This window comes from the organism of the source record quoted next, unplaced genomic scaffold (assembly GCF_019419815.1).
Source record: "Pyrus x bretschneideri cultivar Hongxiangsu unplaced genomic scaffold, Pyrus_bretschneideri_v1 Contig135, whole genome shotgun sequence".
Taxonomy (NCBI): Eukaryota; Viridiplantae; Streptophyta; class Magnoliopsida; order Rosales; family Rosaceae; genus Pyrus; species Pyrus x bretschneideri.
The window spans coordinates 76367-89248 of NW_025999430.1; the positions used below are offsets into that span (position 1 = coordinate 76367).

The 12882-nt window shown below is 37.5% G+C and overlaps 1 protein-coding gene and 2 pseudogenes across 1 annotated transcript; 2 read left to right on the forward strand and 1 right to left on the reverse strand.

Annotated features, from left to right (window-relative positions):
- Positions 1 to 2694: 2694 nt before the first annotated feature.
- On the forward strand, positions 2695 to 6648 carry LOC103934736 (annotated as a pseudogene).
- A 560-nt stretch (positions 6649 to 7208) lies between these two features.
- Positions 7209 to 9139, forward strand: LOC103942328 (annotated as a pseudogene).
- A 1073-nt stretch (positions 9140 to 10212) lies between these two features.
- LOC103934733 (protein PSK SIMULATOR 1-like) lies at positions 10213 to 11793 on the reverse strand. The gene has a single exon (XM_009344480.3). It carries the CDS (start codon positions 11791 to 11793, stop codon positions 10213 to 10215), a length of 1581 nt encoding a protein of 526 aa, XP_009342755.2.
- Between the last annotated feature and the right edge of the window lie 1089 nt (positions 11794 to 12882).

Genomic DNA, 12882 nt, shown 5'->3' on the forward strand with positions numbered 1-12882 from the left:
ATTAAGTTACGAAGCTTTGAAAATTGCCCAAAGAGTTTTTAATGGAAAGACCAAAATCATGGATGGTGGACAATCTCAGGGACCATTTCTATTGATTTTCAATCTCAAAGACCATTTCTATAGATCATGCAAATCTTAGGGACCATTTTGGATAATAACCCTAGTTTGAATTCCTTGACACAACAGTATAAAGCATGGCCTTGAATGCATAAAAATAAAAAGTTTGAGTACCTCTTGAATTTGTTGTTGCATATCCAATAATGGATGTGCTATCCACACACCCCTTTTTACTTCTCACACACCTCTTGTTAATTTCTATCCGTTGATCTTCTTCAATTCATCTGATCCGACGGCCGAAAACTAAAAAGGTATGGGAGAAGTAAAAAATGGTGTGTGGATATCACATCCCATCCAATAATCAACCAATAGTACATTTCATAGGCATTATGCTTTAAAAAATGTCCGATCATTTCAGACTATTCAAACTGAAGTAATTCGATTTCGAGCAGTTTGCTTCAACTTTTTCAAACATTACTGCATATATATAGAGGTGACAAATCAACTCATTGGGTTGTTAATGAGTACCTATTAAGACCAGTTTAATTTGATTTCACCTTACACCGTCATCATCACTACAAATCTCACTCTTATATTATGGTGGTATCAAATAAACAGGTCTTAACGAGAGGTGGCAAATCGACCCATTGAGTTGTTAATGAGTACCCATTAAGACTCATTTAGTTTGTTTTTATCTTACACCATCATTATCACTACCAATCTCACCCTTATATTATGGTGATTTCAAACTAAACGCGTCTTAATGGGTACCCATTAACAACTCAATGAGTTGATTTGTCATCTCTAACTGCTTACCTTAAGCCTAAATTGAACTATTTTTAATCATAGTTTTACATGGGTTAAGCAAGGGTAGGCACGGGGAGGTGTGATGCAGTTTCAACCTCAAACCTAAACCGAAACAGGGAAATATCAACGGTTCGGTGAGATGAGGTTCCGCTTAAATCTATTACTAAATCCGTAGAGTTCAGTTCACATCGGTTCTGGTTCGATTCATGTTGGTTCACGGTTCTGAATATTAAATCATTTGACTATCAAATCAAAACAGTATTTAAAGTTTACTTGTTTTCACTTTCTTGTTTTTTGCATGCTTGTATTCAAATACGACTTCTAGAATGCTTATACAAAGTTACAAACAAAACATATCCTTTTCAAATACTAAACCAAAATGCAAATGTCCTTGACACCAAGCAAACAAAAAAAGAAACACAATTCAAATGTACAATACGTTTATAATACAAATATGCATCCATACGTACAAATATATCCACTATGCAGTAAGAATGTTAGTACGAATACAATAATTTTAAGTCCAAAAGAGACTTATTAAGAGATTAAAAAAAGCCCAAGAAAAAAGGAAAGAAAAAAGTAGGATGTAACATAAAACCTTAAGATCATTCTATCTAAGGAAAATATGAAATCGAAACCTAAATGTCAAATTTGGAAATTTAAGAGAGTAAAACGACCTCCTTTTTTAAATATGTGCTTTACCTCAATAGGGGAACCGTGTAAGTGAAAGACGTAATTAAGAAATGCTCCCATGCAATCGCCCTAGGTAAAACCAGTTTGATTTTCACCACTCATTTAACAATAACTGTATAGAACTATTAAATTTAGTTAATTATTTATATTCACGGTTCGGTTCGATTCGGTTTTAAGCGGTTATACTAACATGAGAACTGGAACCGAAACCGGTATGAACGGTTTAGTTTGATTCTTGAACCCACGTTGACTTTTGTTTGTCAACACGGTTTTTAATGGTCTATTTTGTCGCGGATTGATTTGGTTTCGTAGTTTCATGGTTGTTATGCCCACCCCTCTTATGCGTGCAGTTTGAGGTTTGAAATGAACCAAATGAGATCACTCCCATCCTTACTCCTAAGTGATCGATCATTCCTACTTAAATTAATGCTAGCTAGTGTCCACTACTTAGTACTACAGTCTAACAATATTTATCTTCATCTTTAGATGAGAGGTCTTATGTTTGAATGTCGTGAATAACGAATTTGTTACCGATTTATTCCTTCAACCCTTAGTGTAGAATAAAAAAGAAAAAAAATATTTGCTAGTGCCCTTTTGCCTTGAGCTAATTTGGTTACTAAAAGTTCTGGTTAATTACAGATATACTTTAGTGAAATATAATATGGAGCGGGCCATGTCATGTCAGCCTGAGAATGACCAAAAAAACTTCCTAGAAGTTCTCTGTATACTCCACCAATAATAGTATTTGTATAAAATAGTCAGACAGAATATTTGATTAGGTTGTTCTCATCTTCAGTCATCTTTTCCTAAGTCCTATTGGGACTAATCTAATCATCATTACCAGTTGCGCAGAGAGAGAGAGAGAGAGAGAGAGAGAGAGAGAGAGTTTTTAAGGAAAAAGATTCTTATTTTTCAAAAACAAATGGGTGACATCCTCTTAACCATTAAATTTAGCTTTAATGAAATCTTGTGGTTGAGATTCTGTGACCTGTGATTTAATTTCAGCCATAGAATTTCATTAAAATCAAATCTAATGGTCAGGAAGATGCTCTTCTTTTTTTTGAAAAATAGGGATTCCTTCCTTTAAAAGGTCTGTATAATATATGTTAAAAAAATAAAGGTGCATACAAAGTTGCCTTTAAGTCTTACCAAACTCGCCCATCAAAGTCCAAAATCCATGTGTATAAAAGCTATCTCACCAGATTGCACTAAAACTTGTGTAGGAGAGAAACCTCCCCTTCATCCTAGCATGCAATTTGCACACAATATCTGATCAGGCATTGATGTATTGGTGCAAAAAAAGAAAAAAAAGAACACTTCATTTCTTTAGTCCTTGACCGTGATGGATTGGCCTTGGAATTTTCTTGTGTATTCTATCATCTTATCTTTACCCGCCCTGCCCTTCTTAATCCCCTGGAGATCATCAAACTTGTGTCACGATCGGCTTCCTCCTGGACCACCGGGACTGCCCTTGTTTCGCAATATGCATGTTTGACCTCGGCACGATGCCACACAGGACGCTCGCTGAGCTAAAACACAAGTTTGGTCCTGTAATTTGGCTAAGACTTGGTGCAAGAAACACCATGGTAATTCAATCTGCTAAAGCTTCTGCCAACCTTTTTAAGAACCATGACATCTCATTTGCAGGACGCACCACGACTGAAGCAAGCCAAGTTTATGACTATCACAAAGGTTCATTAGCCTTAGCCCCTTACGGCTCACACTGGCGTGTGTTAAGGCGGTTAGTCACGGTTGACATGCTGGTGAACAAGCGCATCAATGAGATGGCTTTCATAAGGAAAAAGTGCCTTGAAAAATTGCAATTGTGGATAGAAGAGGAGGCTTCAAAACTGAAAGAAGGGCACGGAGTTCATGTGGCAAGGTTTGTGTTCCTTACGAGCTTCAACCTTCTTGGCAACCTCATGCTGTCTAAGGACTTGGTGGACCCAAATTCGAAAGAAGGGTCGGAGTTTTTTACAGCAATGACTGGGATGGAGTGGAATGGGCATGCCAACATGGCAGATTTCTTTCCATGGCTGAGGTGGCTTGATCCGCAAGGCTTGAAGAGGAAGATGAAAAGGGATCTCGGAAAAGCTTTAAAAATTGCCGCTAGGTTTGTGAGGCAGCGCATGAAAGATAAGCAGCTGGGGTGGAGTGAGAACTAGGGATTTCTTGGATGTGTTGCTTGAGTTTCTGATCATGATGTCAATATTTTCATACTGGTAAGTGATGATAAGTTTTATTTTTTTATTTTTTTTCATCCAATATAGAGTATATAATTAAATACCTTAATCAAGTCCTAATTAGCCATATGTACTTATCATTCTATTAAGTTCATAAAATTGGTGTTAATTACTTAAAGTTTTGAATTAAATTAAAGTTGGGTTGAGATCACATAAAATGTTGTATCAACGTCATACATAAAATTCTTTGACCAATCGTTCTGTTAAATATATGTTTAGTTTAATTCGGCCATATTACATGCTCTACATCACCCAATTATAATTTATAACTTCTTAAACTCATCCAAATACATGTAAAAAACGTGTAGGGAGCTGTTACATTGATGCTGGCTTCAAAAGATTTTAGAGGATAATCCTATTTAATTTTGTGATGGTTTGTCGAATTGAGGAAAGCACAATCTCTAAATTGGAAATAGTAGTTTGCATCTTATAATGAGTATTTTAAGGTATGGAGAGGTTGAGGACCTTCCTACAAATACCTTAAATGTTGGGAAATATGCTCAAGTTTTAGCATATTACTTACAAAAGTCCTAACATATATATATATATATATTTTGAACACTTGACATTGAAAAACAACTACTCTCATATGAAGTATAATTTCATAAGATGGACTGTGCACACAATTAAAGATAGTCAACCTAGTAGTGGATCCAATTATTAAGAGTTAGACTAAAGAGTAAGTTGATCATCGAGGAGAATGAGGCTAAAGCCAACATAACTAATGAATTAGCCGGGTAGAAACCTAACTTAGTTGATTGGAAATCCTATGGTCTAAGTTCAATAGGCAAACTGGTTGGGCATGATTTAAAGAAGTTAACACACTATATACCTCATTCCTATGATGGAAGAAAGGTGTTGTAGTTTTAGGTGTACATATTTATACTTAATGACATTGACATCTTATAATAAATAAGCGGAGTAAAGCAGACTATTCTTAATCAACAGTCACCTAAGTGAGAGTAGAAGTGGGATCACTTCTATGAGAATAAGATGGCTAAATTCTCTAAAGCACTTACGAATCTAGGATTTTTCAAGACCAAAATGAACACAATCTTATGAACCATTATATATTAGGATAAAAAATGTGTATTGGTTATTGTCTTAATTTACTATACATGGTGAATAGTTCAATGTCTCCTATACACACTACTTCACTAGTAAATCCAATAAGTATTCATCAGGGTAGGTTCAAGTTCAAAAAACATCTCTCCTGATGCATCTCTTGTTCGCCTGTGTTCTCATATTCTTTTAATTTTTCATTCATGTAGGAGATTGTTGGAACTTATATATTATAATTATTATAATATTTTATTATAAAATTTATATGAAAAATAAGAGTCAATTAAGTGTTAAAAGTTATGTATCGAAGGGTGCCGCAAGGGGAGCAATCCCCTTTAGTGATGTATCTGTTGAAGTGTATTACTTAATTACCTAAACCCCAAAAAGATACATCTCTTAGGCATACTGTATATTAGGTTCTATAGATGCTTAAAAACCGTTGTCTTTAAAAAAAAAAGAAAAAAAAAAAAGAGTAGAGTTTTCTCCAATGTCTTTTTATCATTGTTAGTCAAATTTTGAATCGTGTCTTGAGAGTACGGAATATATAAGGTTTGCCAAAGTCTGAAGATTGCGGTGCTTCAACTTCAGATTCTAGATTGTTGAATCCTGAGAGACGGACTCCTACCGAACTAATAGCACAAAGTAGAGACAAAATTCTGTTTTTAGGACATTTCATTTATGCAAGCCTCAATCTCCAAGTTTATCATTATTTCTTACTTTCTCTCTAGTTTATATTAACCTTGTGCACAATTAATATTATGATTTACTTGATGACTATTATCATTAAAATTCTTTTATTATTTTCATATTTTCTTATATTGCTCCAACAGATATTGCATTCTTGAAACGACACTTTGCTTTGTCACACATATTTGGATTTAGATGCACCAAACGGCTTAATCTTTCTGTTCAAAAGTGGCCACAGAATTCGTAAACTTATACTTCTGTTGAACAGGAAATATTTCTGGCTGGCTCGGAAACGACGAGCAGCACAATAGAATGGGCACTGACCGAGCTGCTATGCAACCCGGAGAAATTAATCAAGGCCAAAGCTGAGCTCACTCAAGTGATAGGTCCAAGCTGCAGAAAGATTGAGGAGGGTGATATTGAAAAGCTTCCATACTTGCAGGGTATAATTAAAGAAACACTGAGATTGCATCCACCAATCCCACTCCTAATACCAAGAAAGGCTACGGAGGACACCAAATTCATGGACTACTTTATACCAAAAAACACGCAGGTGTTTGTGATTGCTTATGCAATCGGAAGAGACCCCGACGTGTGGGATGATGAGCCAGCGTTGTTTAAGCCGGAGAGGTTCATAGGCATGAAAAGGGACTAAAAGGGTCAAGATTTTGAGTTCATTCCATTTGGAGCTGGAAGAAGAGTTTGTGCAGGGTTGCCACTAGCTCAGACAATGTTGCATCTCACTTTGGGGATGTTGCTTCACCAATTTGACTGGGAACTTGGTGGAGATGTTACTAGAGGCAACATTGAGTGGAAGGACAAGTTAGGGATAACAATGAGGAAGTCTGAGCCTTTACTAGCAGTGCCTAGAAAGTGCTGGGTATAGTCACTCAACACTTGGTCAAATGATGTGGCGGGCCATAGGTTACAATAAGAGGTGGAGGATGGGCTAAGCCTCACAATGAGCTAGCAATAATGAGGTTCAAGTTCGGCTTTAGCGAAAATCAAATCTAATACCTCTTACTTACAAGTAAAGATGAATATCACTAGACCGTAGTATTAAATGACAAATTATACAATCGTATTTGTTAAAATAATGATGTGACCGGTGATAAGTTACCATCTTACCTATAAAAAAAAATAAAAATCAAGTTCAAAGTGATCTCACATGTGTACAAATGAAGAAAAAATGTCACATTACTTGCATAACTAATTATATATTATCTCAAGGACTATCTTGAGAAAATGATTTCTGCACTATCGTTTTATGTTTCTGCACTCTTTTGTTTTTGTTAGCTGGGTTGTCCTTGTCCTTAATGGCCAAATGCATTCTCAAAGTCCAAGGGATATATCCAATTATATGTTGCCATTTCAAGATCACCTGTTGGTAGATGTATAACAAAACTTCAAAGTTCAAACCTCTAAAGTAATTGTGTTATTTTTAACATAATCTACTAACAATATAGTGGTGGAAAAGAGTGTTGCCCTTACACTATAACATGGGTTTGAACTCCGTCGGCTTCCAAATCTAACAACTAATCTAATAAATCTATCATTTGACAAAAAAATAACAATACAAAATCTAAAAACTGAGTAAAATATTTGCATCACAGCTAAGAACAGATCGTAATAAATTCAATAATACTCATTATTACCTTAATTAAACACTAATCCAACGGCTATTATTTTTAAACTTTCCCTTAAGATCTATCTAAAAATTAAGAGAAAACTTTACCCACTCTGCTCACGAGAATACAAATACAAATAAAGTTTCCTTCATGCTTTGCACTTGCACACAATACTGCTGATTTTTGGAGACAAAAAACGTTACAATGCTTCATTTCTTCAACTTAAGCGAGTGGAGTTTTCTTGTATGTTTTATCATCTTCTTTTCACCAGCTCTGCTCTTCTTGATCCGCCGGAGATCATCGAAATTGGGTCGCCATCGGCTTCCTCCCGGACCAAATGGATGGCCTGTACTCGGCAACATGCTCGACCTTGGTACAATGCCACACAGGACTCTCACTGACCTAGGACACAAGTTTGGCCCTGTAATTTGGCTCACACTTGGTGTGAGAAACATTGTCAATTCAATCTGCCAAGGCAGCTGCAGACTTTTTCAAGAATCATGACCTCTCATTTGTAGAGCGCACAATAAACGAAACCGCAAGAGTTTATGACTACCTCAAAGGTTCATTGAGCTCCGTACGGCACACACTGGCGCGTGATGAGGTGGTTAGTGACAGTAGAGATGGTGGCGAACAAGCGCATCGACGAGACTGCTTTCATACGAAGAAAGTGCATAGAAAACATGCAGCTGTGCGTTGAAGAGGAAGCCTCTAAAGTCGAAGAAGAGCGTGCCGTTCACGTGGCACGTTTCGTGTTTCTTATGACTTTCAACCTTCTTGGCAACCTTATGTTGTCTAGGGACTTGGTGGATCCGAATTCGGAAGAAGGGTTGGAGTTTTTAAGGCAATGAATGGACTGATGGAATGGAACGGGAATGCCAGCGTGGTAGATTTATTTCCATGGCTGTTGAGGTGGCTTGATCCGCAAGGCTTGAAGAGGAGGATGAAAAGGGAGCTTGGAAAAGCTATACAAATTGCCTCTAAGTTTTTCAAGGAACGCATCCAAGAGAGGGACGTAAGTGGAGAGAAAACTATGGACTTCTTGGATGTGTTGCTTGAATTTTAAGGAGACGGAATTGACGAACTGGCTAAAATTTCTGATCATGATCTCATTATTTTCGTACCGGTAAGTTCTCTTTTTAGCCCTTAAACCTTCAAATTTCTTTAAAATGCTGTACTATTCATTAGGTTGATTCTTGTGTTCATGTGCGATCCAGATTCACAGTTTTGCAATATACATACTCGTCCTCAATTATGACGTAACAAACATATATCTCGCAAGAGAACAGTAGTTACCCTTCACATTTCACTTCTCAAAGCCTGAATAGTGAAAAATTGAAAATGTGTGGTCCGGTGCAGGAAATATTTCGGGCTGGTTTGGAAACAACAAGCAGCACCACAGAATGGGCATTGACCGAGCTGTTATGCAACCCAGCAACGCTAATTGAGGCGAAAGCCAAGCTCACTCGAGTAGTAGGTCCGAGTAATGCATGACACCTGTTTCATGGGGAACTTTGTACCCAAAGACACACAGGTGTTTGTGAATGCTTATGCAATTGGAAGAGATCCAGATGTGTGGCGTGAAGAGCCGACGTCGTCTAAGCCCGAGAGGTTCGTAGGCTCAAAGACTGATTATAAGGGGCAGAATTATGAGTTGATTCCGTTTGGAGCTGGGAGAAGAATGTGTGTAGGTATTCCTCTGGCTCATAGAATGCTGCATCTTACATTGGGGATGTTGCTTCACCGATTTGATTCGTCACTTGACGCAAATGTTACTAGAGAAACTATGGATTGGAAGGACAATTTGGGGATAACAATGACAAAATTTGAGCCATTGCTAGCAGTGCCTTAGGAAGTTGGGGATGCAAATGTTAATAGAGAAACTATGATTGTTGCTAGACAACAATTTGGTGTTCTTGAATGAGTGATCTTAATCGACTTGTTTAATATTGAAATATCATACTGAATGTCAAATGTATTCATTGAATAATGTGACATTGTTTCATTGATTCAAATTACGTAAAATACTGACACAAGCATTGCCCCACCTAATTTGTAAACAAATTTGGTGAATGAATTTGATGATTCAAACGATAATGCTAATAGTATTATGTCAAATTGTTGCTCAACTATGTGCTACAACAACGCTAGCTATAAGTTTATTTTATTTATTTATTTATTTATTTATTTATTTTTTGGGTTTTTGGTGGGGTGGGGTGGGAAGTCTTAAAGAAGTAAGTTGTATGGCATTACTGAAGAATCATTGTGTAGAAAAAGAAGATCAATCGATTGATTACGCATGGTTTTTGATTAAAAATTTACATAAGAAAAAGTTAATCATCTGAATTTTTTCTTGTAGTTGGTATGATAAGGGCCCAAACAATAGGGACAACATGATCAGCACATAGTCAATTTCTGACCGTTGATACATATGAAGAACATAATTCATTGATACTATTACCAAAAGAGGAGTGATTTCCGCCTTTTCACTTCTTTGACTCCCCTTTTTTTGTGGTCATTAGATTGAATAGATCAAATGAGAATCAATTGATAAAATTAGGAGTGCAGGAGGTCAAAGGGAGTGCTGCAATCATTTACCCTTCCGAAAAACAGAGGACAAAAAGAGGAGAAAATAAATAAAAAGAAGCAATCAATCTGATTAAATGAATGTAGCTACGGATATGTCAAAAGATCGGTGCAAATATACCAATCCGTGATGCCACTGAGTTTCGTATTACAAGATAAGCTTTACAAGAAACTGACCATAGGCCACCATTCCATCCAACATATGAACAAACGAAAGAAACATTGAGTTCCTTTGAAGAAAAACTAAACAGAAAAACAGAAGCGAAACGTGTTAATTTGATGCGTTAAACATCTTAAGAGTGGAGTAATTCGATTTCTGATCACTTAAAACTACTTCTTGGAAGTGTTGTCTAGTAACTCATGCTTCTCTAAACCACTTTATTGATGAACATCTCCATCTTATAGACCTGTGCAAGTCCAAAATCCGCTAATGCCATCTGCAGAATTTGTTAAGCAATTTCATCCCGCTTGAGCATATAATCATCGTATGGCCAGCTGCCACCAGTGTCTCGCATAGCCTTCCTATTAAGTTCGTCAACCATGCACATATAGTTCAGACCAATGAGAAGCTCTGTAATTGCATCTTCAGTTTTAGCCTGACTTGCAAAGTAAAGGGTCTGGACCAGAAGCACATTTGTCTTGGAAACTTCCTGCTGCTTCACAATATTGCGGTCAGAATGCCACCGTATCATGTTATGGGCAAGTGGAGCAAGCCATCCCAAGATGTGCTCCATTGCTCGATTCCACTCTCCTACAAGGGCAGGATTATACACAGATGAGCCCATGGTTTTGGCATATGACTTTAGTCTAGATCTCAGAGCAGCTCTTATGGTTGTGGTCAACATATTGTAAAGATCAGATCTTACGTCAAGGCTGATCAAGTGAGGTGATGAAGCTATCTTTTCAATCAAAACTATCAAATATGCGTAATGGAGAGCTAGAGCAGCATCGCCAAGGGTAGATGGTGGAGCATTCAATAGTGTGCATTTTGAACTAAACAGGGACAGTTTAGAATAGATGCCATGGCTGAAAGATTGAGATCCCATATGTGTGTACTTTAAGTTATCAAAATGTTTGATACCAGTAATTCTCAACCTCATGGAACCACCCATATCTGGCTTGCAGCTCTCAAGAACAGGAGAATTGCTTCCACCCGTCACAAATTCTTTAAAAGACCGAACATGAGCAAACCGTCTGGGTTTTAGATGGGAATAACTTCCATGTTGGATGGATGACTGGTGATGAGCTTGCTGCTGCTTGTTTGTTCTATTCTTGCCAGCATTAAGCCTTGGCTTTGTAAGCGACCTCCCAAGAGGTCCAGAATAGAACCCACATGGATTACCATCAGATGGATGAACAGAAGAGTGCATAAGAGCAGAAAATGAATGACTGCGGGATAGACAAACAGAATTGATAACTTCAGAGCTATCCATTCCCTCTCCCAAAGCCATTTGATTAAATCCAAAGACCAGCTTTATTCTCTCTAACATTGTAAAAAGGGATCTTGCCAAAAGTCGGACAATGTAATCATACGTTCTACTCCAAGGAGACATATCTTGTAAAATTTTCACTTCTTGACGCCGCCACATTACCTTCTGTTGAAACTCAAGCAATTTTACCCGATTTACTTCAGGATTAGCGCGCATTCTCCTCAGAGTTTGCTCAAGCTCTGCCAGCACTTCCAGCTCCTGCGATAATTGCATTGTAGCCTCAACAAATTTCTCCATTTTCTTCACTTTCCTCTCCATTTTGCTCCACCTGTAAGCCCATCCAAGCCACCGAAAACCATTCTCGACAGGGTCCTCAAAAATTTCTTCAAAACGGTGATACACAGGGTCAGTGCACTTCTTCCCAAGCCTGACGACAGACATTGCCAGATATCCCAAATCCTCAATTATCTCATTCAGTGCAAGTTCCATCAAGTAATCATCGTTGTCAGACACGAGCCTTCTGACCCCAATCAAGTTAACAATCTCTTCCCTCAACCTAAGCATCTCATTCTCACTCACACTATTCCATAAATTAACCATCTTTAACATCAACCCCGCAACTTCAAATGCCAGAATTCCAATCACCGGCTTGTCAGCCTCCGCCAAACGACTCCATGAGAACCTCAAACTACCAAACCAGGACCCAGACACTATCTCACCCCCCATTTAAGCACATACACCGCAAAGTGAGAAACTAACCCTAAACAGAAACCTCAGTAGATCCCTTTCCTGTCCCAAAACAAGAAGTACAACTATATTATATTGTTAAACACAAAACAAAATCACAATTTCTTGACCCCCAAAAAACACAGAAATTTCATTGAATCAACCCTAAATCCTATAATATATCTTAGCTCAATAGTAAAACCATACACAAATATAAAACAGTCATGGCTCTAACCCTTCATTTGGTTGCTCTTTAAGACAGTAAATACCCAAAAATCAAATAAAGAAAGTGATAATTTCCCGGGTCCAAAACATAAGAATTACAACATTTTCTTACCAACCAAACAGCCCTCAGATTCAAACAACAATACACTAACACAAGCATACATACAGTTACAGTAGGAAGAACACTCACCGTCTTACTCGAACAAGGTGGAAGCTTGACATTGATCTGAAGCGCAGAATTAAACAAACATGGCTGAGCTACAGAAAGAGAGGAAGGAGGAGGAAGGTTTGAGCGTTTGGCGGTTGGAGTGGGAGGGAGGGCGTAGGTTTTGACCGTACGTGCCACCTGCGTACAAATAGCCGCGCCCGCAATGCGGAGAAAAACAGGGGAGACAAATCTTAAGTCGAAAAGAGTCCGAAACGAGTCGTAACCGGTCCAATCGAGGTGAAAAGCAGGATATTACGTCGCCCCTTGGGGAATACCAATGGTCCAGTTCTTTCCATTTTTAGTATTATTTTTATAAGAGCAATTCCCACTTAAATACTCTGTAGACTGGAGGTAATTCAATTCGTTCAAGTGAACCGTAACTATTTTTAATGAACAGTAACTACATAAGTGCATTTCTGCATCTAAACTGAATAGCCTAGAATGTTGGTATAAAAATATTACTATGATTTAGTACAAGATAATTTTATTTTTAATTTCGAATAATAATAAAAGATTGGTTGAAAGTATTT